The 18,842-nt window shown below is 41.3% G+C and overlaps 1 protein-coding gene across 1 annotated transcript in view; it reads left to right on the forward strand.

The window, feature by feature from the left end:
• The first annotated feature begins 1,248 nt into the window (after nt 1–1,248).
• The window catches only part of HECA (hdc homolog, cell cycle regulator), a 40,784-nt gene continuing 23,190 nt past the window's right edge, over nt 1,249–18,842 (forward strand). Inside the window, exon 1 of the mRNA XM_069488003.1 lies at nt 1,249–1,561. Coding sequence (XP_069344104.1) covers nt 1,300–1,561 — 262 coding nt within the window. The 5' untranslated portion in view covers nt 1,249–1,299. The remainder of the gene's footprint in view (nt 1,562–18,842) is intronic.

Raw genomic sequence — 18,842 nt, forward strand, 5'->3', positions numbered from 1 at the left:
TCAAACAGTCATTCCTCCATAGTTCATGGGAAAAGAACCTAATTTGTACACTCAAAAAAATTATGCTAGCTGTTCCCTGAAGTGGCCAGGATAGATAAAATCCATCTATGAAGGTTTCATATGAGCGAGAGGGAAACAGACAAGAAATATGTAAATATATACATCGCCAACATAATTAGAGATGGACAAAGGAAATAAACACGGTGGTACTTCTGATAGCTCTTCTGTGAAGGTGTCTCTCTGCTATCACTCTGAAGGAAGTGATGTATTTGAGCTGAGATCTGAGGGATGGGAAGGAGGTGGCCTGCGAATAGAGCTGCAGAAAATGGAGAGGAAGCTCTTCCCAGGGGTCACCTGTCCTCAGGTAATTTCCTCTCTTCACAGGTGACACCTAATCTTCTCTTGCTCACAACCTGGCCACCTATCTTTCAGGACAGCTCAGTCCGACCCACAGGAATGGGTTTCCTCCTAGGCAGGCCTGCTTCATAGTCGCAGGAAACACTTAGTTACGTCCCTGGATGGCGGGTCCTGTTGAATGAACTGTTTTCACCACCACTGTGAAGGCTTCCCATTCAGGACCCTGCTGTTCAGCCCATTGTCTAGGGACATTTCTTTCATTACTGTCATTAAATGGCATAGCCTTTGAATGGATTATTAATCTGAAATCCTTTGTTTTCAATTCCTGTTCGTTACCCGCTTGATTTCCCAGACTGTATTGTTCTAAGCCTCAATTGCACTAAGGTCAGGAGGCCACCGAATAACTTGACACGCAGTGGTCTTGGCGTTTGCAGCTATCTTTACAAGGGCGGCTCACAGACCCGGGGCAGCTCTGGAGGCCCGGTGCGGACGCCAGGATGACGTCACCGAGGCGGGCGGCTCGCGCGGGCCGTGACGTCACGCGGGCGGGCCTGCCCGCCGTGAGGTCACTGGGTGGGCGCGGCCAGGCCGAATCCCCAGTGTCGTCACGGGAGGGGGCGGGCCCAGAGCGTGTCAGCGCAGCCGAATCAAAACAAGCCGGACACCCGCCTTTTCCCTCCTGCTTGGGAGCGTCTCGCTCGCGCCCCGGGCCCGTGGCGCCCGCGCGGCTGCGAGCCTCGGTGGCCGCGCGCCGGCTCCAGGAAGCCGGGGAGGGCGCGGCGGCCGGGATGGCGCGGCGCGGGCCGCGCGGCTAGACGGACGTCGAAGGAGCCGCCGGCCCGCGCCCTCTGTCCTTTCCCGGCGCCTGCTTCGCGCGGGGAGCGGCCGCGCCGCGGGGAGCCGCCTTCGTTGACGCCGGGCACCTGGACGCTCGCGAGCGAGATGCCCAACCCCAAAAACAGCAAAGGCGGCCGCAAAAACAAGCGCGCCAACAGCAGCGGGGACGAGCAGGAAAATGGAGCCGGGGCCCTGGCAGCGGCGGGCGCGGCGGCCGGGGGGGCCCTGGCGGCTGCGGCCGGCTGCGGGGCGGTGGCGGCGGGCGCGCCGGGCACCGGGGGCGCGGCGGGCGCAGGAGGCGCGGGCACTGGCGCCGCGAACGCCGCGGCCGCCGCGGGGGCTGCAGCCGCAGGCGACGCCAAGAACGGTAAGACGGGGCTGGCGGGGCGAACGCCAACTTCCTGCCCGACGGGGACGGCTTGGTGGCGGGGCCCTGGGTGGCGCGGGCGATGCGTGGACAATGCGAGAGTCAGGAAGTGCTCACCCCGCCCCTCCGCCCCGCCGCGGCTGCCCCTTCGCGGTCCCCACGCCTAGCGGCGAGGACTGATCTGCGGCCCCTGCGCGGTATCCGTGCCGGGGGCAGCCCGCGCCCCAGACCCTAAGGGGCGCTGGGCTGCGGCAGCGCTGCCCTCCGGCCCGGCCCTGCCCATGCTGACAGAGCCTGGGTGCGTGCCGGGGCCCGAGGGAGGAGAGAAGGAAGGAAGGAAAGAGCTGCTCAAGTTGAGAGGAATGATCCGATTGAAAACTTAGGCTCCAGTCCATTCTCTCCGCTGCTCCCACCCACCCGCCTGTTCCCCGGAGTGGAGAGCCTTAATTCCCAGCACATCCAGGCTTGGTGGGTTGAGTGCCACAGGTGAAGAGGCCCCGAGACATGTTTTACCGTAGGGCGTGTGTATGTGGAGGGGTGCTCTTTAATTCGCTCGCTTGAGGAAGGAAGAGAATCTGAACTTGACTTCCGTTCCCAGCCCGGAGTTTAAAAAAAAAAAAATCATCCTCTGTATAATTCTGCTTCACATTTTTAGTAGGAAGCCTAATAATCTTAGGTAGTGCCTGAATGCTGCTTTCGAGGGGACACTTAGAGAATAGCCAAGATATGACAGGATATCTGTTCTCACTGCAGAGGTGGTTTTCCTTAGAGGGTACTGGGCAAACACTTCACTTGTCTGGCCAGTTCTTTGAATTCCTTTGGTCTGGCAGTTTTTCCTGGAAGAGAACGTAGGTATATTTTAATGAAGGGAGGTTTAGAATTGTTATCTCTAGCTATTTATTTACAGCTTCAGCTTTTGAAGCCATTGTTAATGTAGATCAGTGACTTTTTAAACAGGACACCTGCACTTTAAAGAACCCCACAGTGCTCTGAACATAGACGATAGAATGTAGCTTATTGGAAACAGAACCATAGGCCCCGTTGGCTGTATCTCTGCAATATTGAACTGGGAAGATTTACTTATTTATTTTCAGGAACAAACTTAACTCCATTTGTGAATGTTTGAGAATACCACTTTTGGCCAGCCTGTATTCTCCATGTTTTTTTTTTTTTTCCCCCCTGGCTCTAACCTTCATTTTGGTATTGATGAGGCAGAGAGAAAGGTGCCCAGACTGGGTAAGACAGCCAACTTGCTCAGCCGTTTACAGGTTTGTTATCTTGGGAAGGCCAGTCCTTCTGAGCCTCAATTTCCTTATCTGTAAAATTGAAGAAAAATTATACTGGCCCCCTCATAGTGTTACCTTGTAAGGCTCAGAGTGCCCCTTCCCTATCAAGTCCCTAGTTATTTTAAAGGGTTGTTACATACTTAATGAGCTTAGTAAAATTCCTTATACAGAGTACGTGAACAATGAATGATAGCTATCATTTATTCATTCAAAAAATATTAACCACTTACAGTGTTCCAAAGACTGTGTTAAATACTTAAGGATACAGTGGTAATCAAGACAGGGCATCCTGGTCCTCATGGAGCTTGCATTCCTGTTCTGATGGTGGTTCTGGTTTACTCTGCTATTTTTTTTTTTTTATTGGCCTGTGTGGAAGCTTCAAGTTGGCTATTTGCTTTTTGTTCTTGCTCTAAAAGATAAGACCACTATAAGGTGGTATGAGGAAAATTTTTTCTTAGGCTGGTGGTACCTCCTAGTTTGTAAGCATTAAATTGGTTATGGTGCCCTTGTTACTACTCTCTGAAATGGCAAATGCAGGTACATTTAACAGTGCTGCATATATTTGTGTGAAGCTGTGTATTTCTGATTAAGAGCTTATTAAGTGAAGGAGGGGAAGAAAGAAATGGGCCAAACATTGCTATAATCAGGATCAGAGAAGGTACAACTTATATTAGAGCAGTGAGGTGAATTTTATGATGTCCAGTTTTTGGTTCGGTCATGGCGTGAAGTCTCAGTGAGTGATATACCTTGATTTGAAGAATCCCTCACTACAGTTCTGTGGTTCATGGTAACTGAACATGGATGCTGAGGCCTCCTGTGTGCAAAATCAATGAATAAGGAAACTAATAATACAAATAACGCCTTTTGGGGGGCTATTATAAAGCTGATCTTTATAATGTAGGGGTGTGGGAGAGGTGGCATTGAATTTTTAAAGGAAGAGGCAACAGATGAGTAAACTCTCAACAAGGCTCAATTTTTGATTTTTAAAATGACATTAATTGGACTATTTTTAGTATTTTAAAGTATATTTCAGTTTTTTGCTTAACTGTGGGATTATATTTTGTGATTATGAATATTGCAAATCAAAATAATTATTCCAAGGAAGGAGGTAATCGACATTCTGTTAAACTTTTAAATGGTTTGTTCTCACTGTTGAAGTCGGTTTTTATCTGCATCTGCAAACATGCAAACGTAATGACTTCACTTAAAGTTAGTAGTTTTATTTGTAGTTGTTTAGATTTTATAGGATGGTTTTATGTCTTGTAGCTCTTGGGCAATGTGGCCAGCAGGGCAGGGCAATATTAGCTCTTAGTTCACTGTCAGTAGGTGTAAATAACTACTTATTCTGTAAAAGAAGATTTGCTAGCTAGGGAATGCTTGGGGAAGCTATGGTGTGGTTGTAGTTGAAGAAGTTGAACCAGTTACAATTGTCCATCTTGAGTAAGTTGAATATTAATCATGAGGCTATTGTGCCTCTAATAAGAAATTTTATTAGATACTAGTTTTTAGATACTAGTTTTTGAGGCTTTTTGCAGGGATTAGAGTAAAAGACAAAGAAGCATGAGGAAGTGCCATCCTCCTACATAGTAAACATCTGCCTGCACATATTGTAGCATTTTGGTGGTAGGTGGACAAGTTATTTTTATGATCTAGTAATCATGTTAGATTATATCTATCTAGTTTCATTCTGGAATTCTGGTTCCATTAGGCCTTTGTTTTTTTGCTTCAGACCTAAAAATATGTGAAACCTTGATCATAGTGTATCTAGTTTTCAGTGGGCCTGGATTCCAAGTATTTTTTTATAAATTCCTGTTTCGTAGATGACAGTGGTTCACCACTCTACTCATTCCTGACTGCCACCAGCACACCTAGGCTGCTGAGGCTGTCTTAATTCACTCAGCAACTCTTTAGTGGATGGAGTTAGTTTACACAGTGATTGGCTTTGCATTTGGTAGACCTGGATTCAAATCCTGGCTCTTCAAGTTATTTGCCACATGACCTTGGGTATTTAACTTCTCTGGGCCTAATTTGGTTTCTGCCTGTATAAAATGGGATTATAGTACCTACTCATTCATATGTATATTGTAAGATATCTCTATATCTATTATATCTATTAATATATAAACATGTATTTATATGTATATGTTCGAGGAGTACTTATAATATGAGCTTATGAAGTATTTGCTGTTTGTCATAGATCCTGGGATTAGTCTCTGAAACAGAAGTTTGTGTGTTAGAGGTTTACTGGGGGGTGCTCTTAGCATCATTCCTAGTGGAAAGAGAGAAGTTGATCTGTGCTGTGGCTGCAACAGACCCCAGCTGATCTCCCAGTGGGGAGCTCTGGAGCTGGGGTTATTTCATCTTGAGGTATGGGGGCAGGTCCTCCCCCACCCCACTGACTGGTCATTTGGACTTGAACTGCCCCAGGAAGAGAGTATTACCTTGAGGGTGGCATCTCTTCAGCTGTGAGCTTTTGTGGAGCGAGACTCAGCTGAGAGACTTCTGCTCTGAGTCAAAGGAGAGCCATTGTTATTCCCCAGTCACATACAACACAGGTGTGGGATAAATATTTCTCACCAACAAGTGAATAGGCCTTGTGAACCCGACTGGGAGTTAACCACCGTTACAGCAATGTTTTGATGGGAAAATGTGTTCTGAATTCCATACATCTGTTTACAAGTAGATTTTTTTTTGAAGCACCACCTGTTCCCTATGAACGAGATTTATGTTTTGCTGCATATTTAGGCCACTAAACACACTTTTTATAACCCTAGGTTTGTAGTATATTTTAAATAGTTTCTCTTTTCAGATATTTAATTCCTACTACATTTAAATTTCTTATATCCATCAGAAGGAAATAAAGAGTGTTTGCTGTTTATTTTCAAATCAAGGAATATCTATTAGGGTTTAAGGTATGTAAAGCACCATTGTGATCTTGGAAGACATTTTCTTGCTTTATCTAGAAATAAGTTTTGTCAGGTCTTTAAAAAATATCTGCTACTTCTGGACATTGTCTTTTGAAACTCACCTTTGTAATGAGGGTTGGTTAAAAAATACTGTCTCACCCATCAAGGATTCTTCCTGTGTACTTTATATTATAGTGAGGAACTCTTCTGTGCCCTACTAATGGTGATTTATGCACAGTCTGGTCTTTCTCTCTTCACATGTTACCGGACCTTTGCTTAAGTTCTAGAAACGAAATCTTTAATGTCAGTTTTCCTCTAAGTCCATGAATATATTTCATTCCATGGAGAACTGAAAACAGGTAATAAACCTGAGAAATCTCTCATAGCATAATCCTCCTATGAGTTTACTTCAGGCTTTTAGCTATGAGTATTTTAGTTAAAGGACTTGAAGGTATTAGAGGGAGATTTTAAGGGGGGAAAGTCTGTCCTGACTCTGATCACCAAATCTTTGGCATTTTTAAGGGATTTATTTAATTAAAAATATTGTATTGTTTTACCAGTAATAAAATAAGCATTGTGGAATATCTTTTAAAACAAGGAAAAGTCGTCTTTGACTTTCTAGTCAAACACATAATTCCACCATTTAGAGATCACCATTGCTAACTTTTTTTTTAAAACTTGCCTGGGAAAACATTTTGATATATATTCTCACAGCCTTTTAAAATTTTTTCTTACAGACTTCTAAAAGTACATATGTAGGTTTTGTAAAAAGATTGTATATTTTATAATCTTGTTTTTACACTTAAAATATTCTGTGGACATTTTAGCAGAGCAGTAAATATACAGGTGAATCATATTTTTAAATGATTGCATGATATGCCCTCATATGTCTGCACCTTGGATAATTTGATCATTACACTATTTTTTACTTTTAGGTTCTCATTCATACATTGCTGGGCATTTATCTAGTTATATACTTCCTATAGTTTGTTTCTGCTGCCATAACAAAATACCACAGGCTGGGTAATTTATAAACAATAGAAATTCATTTCTCATAGTAGTAGAGGCTGAGAAGTCCAAGATCATGGTGCCAGCAGATTCCATATCTAGTGAGGGCCTGTTCCACGGATGGCATTTTCTAACAGTGTTGTCACATGGTAGAAAAGGCAAAAGGGACGAACTTGTTCCCTCAAGTGCTTTTTATAAGTAAAGGCACTAATCCCATGCATGAGGGCAGAGCCCCTGTAGCCTAGTCATCTTCTAAAGGCCCTGCCTCTTCATACTATTGCATTGGGGATTAAGTTTCAACATGAAATTTCGAAGGAACATAAACATTCAAACCATACCCCTTTTTAGGACAGATGCTTAATGTGGACTTGTCATGTCAAAGGATGTGCATATTTTTATGACTTTTAACACATGCTGACAGATTGCCCCATCGAAATGTACCAGTTTGACATTGATGTGGTCACAGTGCCTTTTCTCCATGGTCTTGCCAGTCCGTGGTTCTTATTGTTTTAAAGGTGTGCTGGGGAATTGCTGGTACCCCAAAATGTCTCAGCAACAGGAGAGATCATTTGGATCCAGAGCCTGGAGCAGATACTATCATACTTAGGGGGACTTTCCAAGGCTGGATTTTTTTTCTACTGGGGACTTCTGTGGTCTTTAGTGATTTGGTGGCTAACAGGGATTCAGCAAAGTATGTGACAGTGTTGAATGGTATTTTAGTAGCTGGTAAGTTAGTGGAGATGAAAGCATGGGGCTTTGAAATTCTGTCTACATCATTATACCAATCTTATAAAGTAAATAAGGTCTAGAGTTTTTAAAGTTTTAGTCAAAAAGCATGGGGTTTGAACAGACGTGGGTGTAAAGCTAGGTTCCACAACTTACTAGTAAAGTGACTTTGGGGCAAGTTATTTAACCTTTCTCAGCCTCCATTTTCTAAATGCAACCCTTTGGGTTTGTTTGTTTGTTTATTTTTTGAGATAGGGTCTCACTCTGTCATTTGGGCTAGAGTGAAGTTGTGTGATCATAGCTCACTGCAACCTCAAATTCCTGGGCCCAAGCAATCCTCCTGCCTTAGCCCCTGAGTAGCTGGGACTACAGGTGACTGCCACTACACATGGCTAATTTTGCTATTTTTTGTAGAGACAGGGGTCTCGCTCTTGTTCAGGCTGGTCTCGAACTCCTAACCTCAAAGCAGTCCTCCTGCCTCAGCCTTCCAAAGTGCTGGGAATACAGGCTGGGGCAACTGTGCCCAGCTTGGGGTATTTTTGAAGGAAAACAATGTATGTGAAAAATCTTGGCATGGGGCCTGGCAGATATGGGCTCTATCAACAATAGCTTTGTAAGTTTTATGCTTTGTTCAACCTTATCCAACTACAAAACTTAAAGCCTTTTTGCTGTTGAGAACAGATGGTGAGAGACATTAAGATGACGGTAAAGGGTCTGTAAATATTACTGTAGAAAAAGACTATGGTATATTATATGGGTTGGTATTCAGACACTGCTTTGATTATGAATGATCATCTATTCTTCCTCTGTCTTTTCTCTCTGATCATAGTTTACCTGGAAAAAATCAGATGCCTTAGAAAAAAACAAAACAAAACAAAAAAACCCCAAAACAAAAACTAAATAAATAAAAAGCAAACTGTGAAAATGATTGCATCTTCCTTGTATAGAAATAGATGCAAGTAAGTTATTACCTGTGTTACACTAGGGCAGCTGTGAAATAGAGGGCAGGAGCACATGAGTAGGTAAAATACTGGATTAAATGTAGGGATAGGAGTTAAAGATGGGGACATGAAATGAGTATGTGGAGTTGATGAGTAGCTGCAAGGATGGGAGGAGCCCACGGTGTTCTTTGAGGATCAGTCAGGGCTTATATTACTGAGAATTGAATAAAAGTTCCTTTCGTCTCTTCAGGTAGCAACTGGAGAGTTCATTCGTTTGTTCTTTCATTGTTTTGTTTATGTATGCACTTACCCATTTATTAAACATTTATTATATGCCTACTGTCTTCTATGACTAGAAGTACAATATTGAATTATACTTGGGAACATCAGAATCCACACCCTGGAGGGCTCATGGTGAAGCTGGCAGAGAGGTATGGTGCCAACAGGTGCCACCATAATGTGCTGTGGATGCCCAGTGGAAAAAAATGATTTGTTTCCTGGAGGAGGGGACATTTGAGCTGAGTCTTGCAGGAAGAGAGGCAGTTAGTTCTGAAAGCAGAGGAAGGATGTTCCAAGCAGAGGGAGGTGGGAGAGGGCCTTGAGTTCTGCTTGCTGCCAGGAGTTTGATGTGGCTGGTGTGAGGTGCTGGTAGGACATGAGGCTGGGAAGGCATGGGGGCAGACAATGAAATCTGCATATTTTGTAGCCAGTGGGGAACCATCCACAGAGGTTTATAAGCAGGGACAGGGTCAGCTGAATCTGCAAAAGGGGATAATCATAAATTGTTGATAAACTTGTAAAGTTATTGTATATTTTAACAGAATGGGTATCTTTTGATACAGCTAGTCAGGGATTGGAGGCCAGACCTGCCATGGACCTGCAATTGTGATTTCTCAGTGAAGTAGGAGGCACATGGTACATGCTACTTTTCTGCCCAGCAGGATGGCAGTGTCACAGCACCCAAGGCTACTGTATGGAAAGTCTGTGTTAATTGCGGACACCAGCATTCCTATGCTTTCCAAGCCATGGGAGGTAGCCAATTGAAGTTAACTTCAGAGAACTGAATCCCAAGGGGAGGGGTTGGCACCATCTGAGCAGATGGGATTTTCTCTAGAAAGAGGGGTTGGAGGGGATCATTCCTACGGTTTATTTTTCATACCTTAGTAGAAAGTGTATATCTGTGTGCCAAGTTGGATTAATTATCTTGGTTTGTCATTTTTTTTTTATCATCAGTTTTAAAATAACAAACTCTAGGGAGGGGAGATGTCATTGTTTTGTATGAAGTGACTGTGTGTTTTAATTTTGTATATTTCAGAAAGCTTCCAGTTTTCAGTGGTTGGTGAAATAGCTTTATTTAATCAACAGGATGTTTTAGCTTGATTATACTTGAGAGCTTTCTATAAACTGGCAAAAAGTGAGTGTATTTTTAATACTTAAAAATATGTTCTGATTTTTCAGAAGTAGAAAGGGAAAACATTATTTCTACTAAATTATACTTATGAGGATAATACATGAAAATAGTCTAAGAGAGACAAGAAAGATGTTGAGAAGTTTAAAGAAAAATGAGAAAAGAGGAAGTGTGAAATGTTAGTCATATAATTTGCTTAGACTGCATTTAATAAGAAAGTTAGCATGATTCTCATGTATACTCATAATACAGTGCATTTCAAGATTTAAATTATCGGAGAGGAAAAACTTTTCTCTACCCTCTTGGGTTTAGTGATTGAGGGCCTGCATGTTAAATTGGCAAAAGAGGAATTAACAAAAGACAGGTTTAATCATAGGAAAATGAGACTCAAGGGGGTGGTTAGAATTTGGGGCTTACATATCATTTTAATAGGGGAAAGGGAGGGGAGAAAAGGAATATAAATGACTTTTTGTAAAGATAAATGGGCCCTTAGGAGAATAGATGGGAGATATGATGGTTTGGTGAGCATGTCTGTTTAGTGTGGTGTGGAGACTTCTCATCTCTGATGATAAGAGTCAGTCTTCCCTGGTTGCTCTCAGGGAGGGGACTTTTGACAATTGAGTTGTTTGGGAGGCTCTGCTTCTAGACAGATAAGAGATTTCAGGAAGTCAGGTTCTTTCAGCTCAGAATAATTTGTATGCCACAGTGGCATCTTCTGAACCTCTTCAAAATATATTGCCATTCAAATCATATCACTCCCCGTAGAGCAATTACAGATAGAGGAAAAGATGGCCCAAGTGTCATAATTCATGATTTCTATTGATTTCATTTTATTGGAAATTCATTAGAAATAGAGATGCCTTAAGGTATATGCCTTTAAAAAACTGATCAAGAGGATGAATTTAGGCAAAAGTTAGTAGGGTATCAAATTCCTCATGTAAGGAGGTAGGGAGCTATTTGCCACATTTAAAATGTATATTTTTTCCCTAGGGGTAAGCATAAGTTTGATTATTCTTTAGATCTTGTCCCTTTAAGTTGCAAAAGCATCTCAGGAGAGTCTTTCAACACTAATGTTGAAACTGAATCACAAGCTTTTGTTTTAGTTTTCTAAATGAGCACTCCTGAGTATAATCATTATTTCAGTATAATATTTAGTATAGCACAACTTCTTATTAAAGTAACACTCACTACTTGTTATGCCTACCGTAGCTCAGTGTCTAGGCAGAAATGGAAACTGGGGAATGTACTGAATCAAGTTCTGGCTATTTTTGATTGGCAGCAGGTGCAGTCTGTAATCTGAGAGGCTAAGCCTGAGATGGCTGGTGATGGGTGTCAGTGAACAGACTTGGAAAGCCCAGAGCAGTGCTGCCAGAAGCCCTGGAGAGAGCCCAGCACAGCATTGAGAAGTAGAATATGCCCTTCAGTGGTAGAGGCCGAAATTGCATATCTGAAATGCAGGATAGCTCAAAGAGTTCTTCCAAATGGTTTTCAGCTCTTTGATCTGTTCTTATTGGGCAATGCCCTGTACTGATACGGTTCCACTATATTAGGCATTTAGTTTTAGTAGTGAATGTAATGTGTTACAGTACAGAGCCAATTAGATAAGATTGCTGGGTGATCCGTATACTGGGGCAGCAATGCCTACAGAAAGGAGAAGTAGCCATTCCTAGTGACAGGAACAATGAAGGTACCACAACTGCCCTGATCGAGTGCTTGCTTACAAGCCAGTTGCAACATCCTGCAGTCTGCAGTCTACATTTGAGGAGGAGGACTCTAAGCTTCAGAGATGGGCTTCTTCCCCTTTTTCAGAAAAGGCATGCTTGGAAATAGAGAAATGGGCCCGACCCCCGTGCTACTGTTGGATCCTAGTTGATGTTGGGTTCATCTTTACTCTCACACATAATGTGTGTAAATAGTGAAAAATATATGCAGGTTTTTCAAGTAGAGGACTTAAATTCAGTATAAAAACATCAAGGAAGCAATAGGAACTTTTAAATTACTTTTAAAAGGCCTTATGCTTGTCATTCTGGTACTTGAATTGAAATTAAATTTGTAAAGCAAGAAAACACTTGATCAAGGAAGTGCTTTACTCACACATTGTACACATATGTTGATCTTTTTCCTCCTTCTAATAACAGAAGGACTTCCTGGTCTTGGCATTTTGGAGATTGTGAACATTTGAACTGGTACTTCCTGTTCTCAATGAACCAGAGTACGTAACTAGGATGTGATTGTCTTCTTTAGGGTAAAGTCCTGGAAGTGGGATCACAGGTATGGTACATATTGTCAAACTGCTCTCCAGACAGGGTTTGCCTGTTTACACTCTAACACTGGCAGTGCACAGAGTGCTCATTTCCTTGCACTCCCTAACGTAAAGTTTGAAAACTATTTTCAACTTTGGCAATCAGGTAGATGAAAAATGATATCTCATTGTTATTTTTATCTGCATTTGTTGGATTGTTAGTGAATGAATATCTTTTTATATGTATACTGATTATTTGTATTTTTTTACTGTTTATGATTTTTGTCCATTTTACTAAGATATTTGTATTCTTACTGATTTGCACAAAGTCCTTTTATATTCAGGATACTTTTTGACATATGTTTTCCCTAGTTTATTATTTGTCTTTCAGCTTTATTTAAGGTGGTCTTTGCTGGCTGGAAGTGTTACAATTTTGTATGATCACGTAACACCCACATAGTGATAGAACCTCAGTAAAGGAAGAAGGGGGGAGAGAGGAAAGTTGTGAAATGACTTGTAGGCAAAATGGTTTGGGCATGGCATAAGGTTAGTGACTCTGAGTTCATTTGGATACTGGTGCACAGTAATGCAGTCATTTGTGAGGTTTTGTTTACTTTTTGTTTTTAATTTGGGAGGACCTGTTTCTCAGAATTGGTTGCAACCCCTGCCCTTCTCCTGACCCTCTGGGTCCCTGGTCACCATTGTCTAGTGGACAGCCCAGCTCTGGCGCTCAACACCTGTCTCTTCTTGCACATTCCTAAAATCCCCTGTAATTTTTATTCCAGCTACCTAGGTCTTTGAAACTTGTAGATAAAGACTCATTATTTACTTGTAGTCACCTCTTCTTGAGAATCAAGCTGCAAACTGAGGCCTCTTGAGGCTAAATTGCCCATAGTTTGCTTGTGATAACAAACTAAGTGCTGAATATAAGAAAATTCTCATTTTTCTCATTCTAGGACTTGAACCTAAATTACATGTGTATATTAATAAAAATGAAAACATAGCACTCAATTGAACCGAGAGCTTTTTCACATTCTGTGCATCATGCTGATCCAGGCAGCCTTTGTGCCTTCTCGGATGCCTGTAATTTGGAAGAGGTTCCCAGACCCATTGCTTGTGCTGAAGAGTGTGAGATTTGGAAGACAGGTTATAGTTGGAGAACTGGCTATACTATTTTGCAAGGCCGTTGAACCTTTCCAAGTCCAAGTTTTATCTGCAGAAAGTGAGGATAACATATTGTTATGATGAACTTTGCAAACTGTAGAGCTGTTTGAAAAAGCAAATAGTTGTGCCATTATTTGGGGTTTTTAGTGTTTTCTAGGTGAGTTTTTGGTTTTTAGTAGTGTGGCTGCTTCCCAGCTAGTGATGCTGCATACACACTCTGACTTGTTGGAAGAACCCAGGGCAGACCTTGGCTTCCCCCAGGGAGTTTGCAGTGAATGCTGATCATCCAAAACCTGTATTCTGCTTCTTTGGAGGAGGCTTTCGGTTCTCTGCAAGCTTGGATATGGTAGCTTCTGTTGTGCTGATTTCCCCCAGAGAATCTATAGTGTTCATTCCTCTGGCTGGTTTCAGGGCAAGCATTGTTCCTTGAGTGAGCCCTTCAGGAGTTATTGCAAAAGGCCTTTCTGACTCCTCAGTGGGGAAGGACTGTGGCAACTGAAGCCTCGAGGAAGGTTCTTTCACCAGTGCGAGTATAGATGACTTTGGGATTGTTTTGTTGTGATCTGTGAATCATCCTGTCTTCAGTCTTTCCTGGTTTCATTATAACAGCAGAGTCCACTTTGAATTTAACCATTTGATTAACAGAAAGATATTCAGATTTGAAATTTTGGACTTTGGAATACATCAGTTTTTCTCATGTATTTTTTAATGTTCCATGAGATACATCTAAAGATGACTTCAATTTTATTTGTGTATTTATTTATTTTTAGAGACACAGTGTTGCTCTGTTGCCAAGGCTGAAGTGCAGTGGTGTGATCATAGTTCATTGTAACTTCCAACTCCTGGGCTCAAGCGATCCTCCTGCCTCAACCTCCCGAGTAGATAGGACTATAGGCACGTGCCACTATGCCTAGCTAATTTTTAAATTTTTTGCAGAGATAAGGTCTTGCTATGTTGCCCAGGCTTGTCTCAAACTCCTGGGCTCAAGGGATCTTCTAACCTCAGCCTCCCAGAGTACTGGGATTACAGGTATAAGCCTCTGGGTTGGCCTGAATTTTTAAGAAATTAGTTTTAAATGTTTACTGTTTTAATGAATTTGGAAATACTATTTAGAATTCATTTAGAATAGAATTATATACACATTTTTATATATTCATATATTTTAATATATTTAATATAACACATTCTTTTATGGCAAAAAGAAATTTCTAAGGGTTTTTTTTACCCCTAGTTTTGAATGAATAGTTTTGTGTCTTGGAGAATGGCCATTCTATAAAATTATATCTGTGTTCCACAAAAGTTAGTAATTGGAAAAGGATTGAATGTCTAGTTATAGTAACATCACTAGCTTAAACTGTCACTGGAAGTCTGTAACTTTGAGTTCCTTAGTTTTCCTTAGAAAATTGCATGAAATACTTTCTTGAAAACAAGTCATATCAAATGTATATATGTGGCAACTGCTAGGCCAAGACATAGTCATGACTGGTTCTTGGGTCTAGTTTTCATTTTTACTGAGGTATGGATAAGACTTAGACATGCCCTCTTCTTTGACAAGTCTTTCCCTGTTGCAACAGATTCTGTGGCTTGCTTTGTTGGTTGCTGATGCAGCTTTTCAGTGTGGCCCCAGGCGAAAGCTTTGTCTTTTCTCCCTAGATCCCAGCAGAATGACTGCCAGAGTGATGGATATAAAGCATTTATCAGGTTATTTTGAAGACAAGGCAGGGGAGCAGAAAGAGTGTGTATTTCAGGGAGTTCAGCAGGGCAGAAAAGGCAGCTGGAAAACAAAAGTATAAGGATTTAGTTTATTTTTGGGTATGGATAGGGTAAAGAAGTGAATTTAGCTACATCATGCTTAGATTTTATTGATTTAAATATAGTAGTCTTAAAATCATCTTGGGAGTTGGTATGTTAACCCAATCCATTGACCCAAACAGGATACAAGCAAGGGCAGCTGAACTTCTATTTCTCCCTGTCAGTGCTTTTTCTGCCATCTAATGTGATATTCTCCATACTGAGAGAATGATGTTTGTTTAACATTCTTTCCAAGGAAAATTGTTTTATTTTCATTAAATGACAAATGAGCCTTTACGCATTACTTCCTCCCCCTTTTGAGTTTATCAGTTCTATCAGTAGAGTAGACTTACTGCATTGTCTTTGTTTTTTTTTTTTTTTTTTTTTATTTTATTTCATCTTATTGTTATGGGGGATACAGAATTGCAGGTTACATACGTTGCCCATGTACCGCCTTTCTCCCCAAGTCAGAGCTCCAGGCGTGTCTGTTCCCCAGATAGTGCACGTTGCACCCATCATGTAGGTATATATCCCTCCTTGTTTTTAAGGAGTGTAAAGATGGGGATCAGGAAGCCTTTATACTAAAATTGAGTTTAAGTACTGGTTGCTTTTTTTTTTTTTTTTTAGAGGCAGAGTGAGACTCTGTCACCCAGACTAGAGTGCAGTGGCGTGATCATAGTTCACTGTAGCCTCCAACTCCTGGCCTCAAGTGAACCTCATGTCCCAGCCTCATGAGTAGCTGGGACTGCTCAGGTGGTGCTTCCACCGCGCTGGCTAATTTTTTATAGAGATGGGCTCTTGCTGTGTTGCCAAGGCTGATCTTGAACTCCTGGCTATAAGCAATCCTCCTGCCTTGGCCTCCCAAAGTGCTGGGATTATAGGTGTGATTTGCTATTCCCAGCCTGATACTTATTTCTTTAATTTGGTTTACCTTATACCTAGTTTTAAAGTAAGTCTGAGGATTAATGTGCATATTGAACATTCTGAATAAGACATTATTTTAGATTATAGAACTGCATGCTGTGATCTGATTACACAAAGTATTGGTCACTGCCTCTCCATATGAGCTGCTCTGTGCTCTTGGTTGACTTGTGTGTAGTATGGGTGGGGATGGAAGAAGGAGGGCCACTTACTAGCTATGGGAGACTCCAATAGCCTCCTCAGTAAATGTGTGTAGACTCTGGACCAAGGATTGCCCTGTTACTACCTGTGGAACTTTGATATTTTAAAGAAATATTCAGGAAAAATTATGAAACCATTATCTTCATCTTGATGTTCAGCTTAAATCAGGCATATTTTGGGTCCATGTCCTTTTGGGTCTTGACATGGTATCTGTTAGATAAGGAAAATAGGAGTTTTCTACTTTGTAGTCACTATTTTTGTGAATATTTTTTTTACTGCTATCAGAGTGTTGGAGCCAGAATAGAAATACAAAAAGTAAAATAGTAGCTGCTGTTTTCTATTTAGTTTGAATTTGAGGCTAGGTAGCCTTGTGAGTTTTAATTGAAAGTAAGAAAACAGTGGATCTAGGAGAATAGGCTGGATATATTGAGAATGTTAAAACCTATGCTGGTTGGTTTTTGTATTTTTTTTTTTTTTTTTTTGGTATGTGACGCTTCCATGTTTATTTGGATAGAGTGGTTTGCCTGAGTAAAAGCCTTGTGTTTAAACCCTACTTTAAGCAAAGAAAAGCATGTTTAACTGAACTTAATCGCTGTGTACTCAATTTGCTTCCCACTTTGGAGCAGTTTCACATACTAAAATAACATAAGGGAGGTTAAACTAAATCAGAGGTTAAGACAGATAAGCTGAAGTGATCTTATTGTAGCTCCTGTGCTAATTAAAACAAGTTGACAAAATATTTTTGTATGTACTAGCTTTCTGTTACGTATAGGACTTAGTGTCTTATTTTTATTTTCAGTAGGAAAAAAGTCTCAAAAATATTTGAGAAAATTTGTATTAAAACCTTTTGAATTTTCACTTAAAAATATTCACCGTTTAATCAGGAGATGATTCTTAAACACCTAGTGAATTTGTGGTGTGGTGCGGGGTCCCAGGGGGCTGCAGATAGCCTCCGTGCCCACGGCTTTCCCATCTCCTCTCATTTGTACGATGCAACCACAGGGAGGGGGCAAGGCTGAAACAGAGGCTTTGCCTGTGGCCTGGTGGGTGATCAGGTGGAAACACCAGGCTGGGGCCCAATTATGGAGCTCCTTGAACATAACCTAAAGACTGGGGGCTTCAGTCTGTGAATTTCTGAGATTTCTGAATGTATACATGACATGATCTTAGTCCCGTTTTCAGAATGCTGATCTGAAGGTAGAAATAAAAGTTTTTTGCTTGTGTATCTCCCAAAAGAATTAGAAAAACTGGAATTCCTCTTGGACATTTTAAGTTGTCACACCCAGTGTTTTACAGGTTTAAATAGAGATGCAGAGGATACAGTTTCCAGTTTTGTCATTTATATGTATTCAAACAGAACCCTAATTTTCATAGTAACTTCATAACCACTACTAGCTGTTTTAAAAATAATAGAAATTTTACATTTTATGTTTACATTGAATTTTTACTCGGAATTTGATCCTAAGAGAGGGTATCATCCTACTTTAAAGTCTTTTATTGATCATCCTATCATATTTTTCTATAACAAAATATGTATGTAAACTTAAATTTATATTAAGAAGGACTTCCAGAATGGCAGAGTAAGGGCCACCAGAAATGTTCTTCATAAAAACAATGAGAACACTGGCAAGAATTACCAAGAGCAACTTTTCGGGAACCCTGGAAATTAACCAAAGGCTTGCAGTAATTCTTAGAGTGGTTATTCAAGAGAAATGACTGAATCACAGTAAGAGCAGTGACCTTTGAGGTGTTTTAACTTGCCTTGTTCCTACCGCCTTTCTCTAGCTCTGTGCTAGCTTTCAAAACCACCATTCTAGTAGTCATGGAGGATGAAGAATAGGTTTGAAGTTCCTCCAAAAGCCCTAGCTTCAGAGAATTGTCACTATTTGACTTGTCTGAAACCTCCCTGGTAAGGCCTTCTTGATAGGGCATGTCTTTATTTGACCTGACTCAGAGCTTACCATTGGTAAAAGCCCTGTTCCAAGGGTATCTGTTGAAAACAATTAGCAGCAATTATTTAACACCGCAGCTGCCAGAAGTACCAACTGGGGAAAATGAGAGGTGATCTAAGAAACTGGAATGAGATGTCCATAGGGGACTTTGAAAGTTATGATATATTTTTGATGCTCTAGAAGGCCATGTGCACGGGCAGGGCTATGTGCATGCTCAGGAAAGACCTGAGGAGGCCGTAATTCTCCTCTCTGGCTGGCCTAGAGGCTCTAGACAAGCAGAAAGTAAAGGCAAAAACAGAGTTATAAACGGCTAAGGCATTCTGAAGGTGTGCCCTAACACAGTAGTCCCCAACTTTTTTGGCACCAGGGACTGTTTTCATGGAAGACAATTTTTCCACGGACCAGGGAGAGGAGGATAGTTTTGGGATGATTCAAGCACATTACATTTATTGTGCACTTTATTTCTATCATTATTACATTGTAATATATAATGAAATAATTATACAACTCACCATAGGTTGGGGACCCCTGCCCTAACACATACACAGAGCTCCTCTGTAAAAGGTGTGGGAGACTTATTTGCTCAAGTCATTTAAGGAAGTCTCTGTCTAGCTATTAGCTGACCACTAAGATAACCGAGCAGAGACTTTGGTGACTGTATGTGACAAAAAAATACAGATTTTATAGAATTAATCCAGGAAAGTCACTAAACAGCAGTAACAGCAAAAGCAATAA

The sequence above is a fragment of the Eulemur rufifrons genome, chromosome 15, assembly GCF_041146395.1.
Source record: "Eulemur rufifrons isolate Redbay chromosome 15, OSU_ERuf_1, whole genome shotgun sequence".
Lineage (NCBI taxonomy): Eukaryota > Metazoa > Chordata > Mammalia > Primates > Lemuridae > Eulemur > Eulemur rufifrons.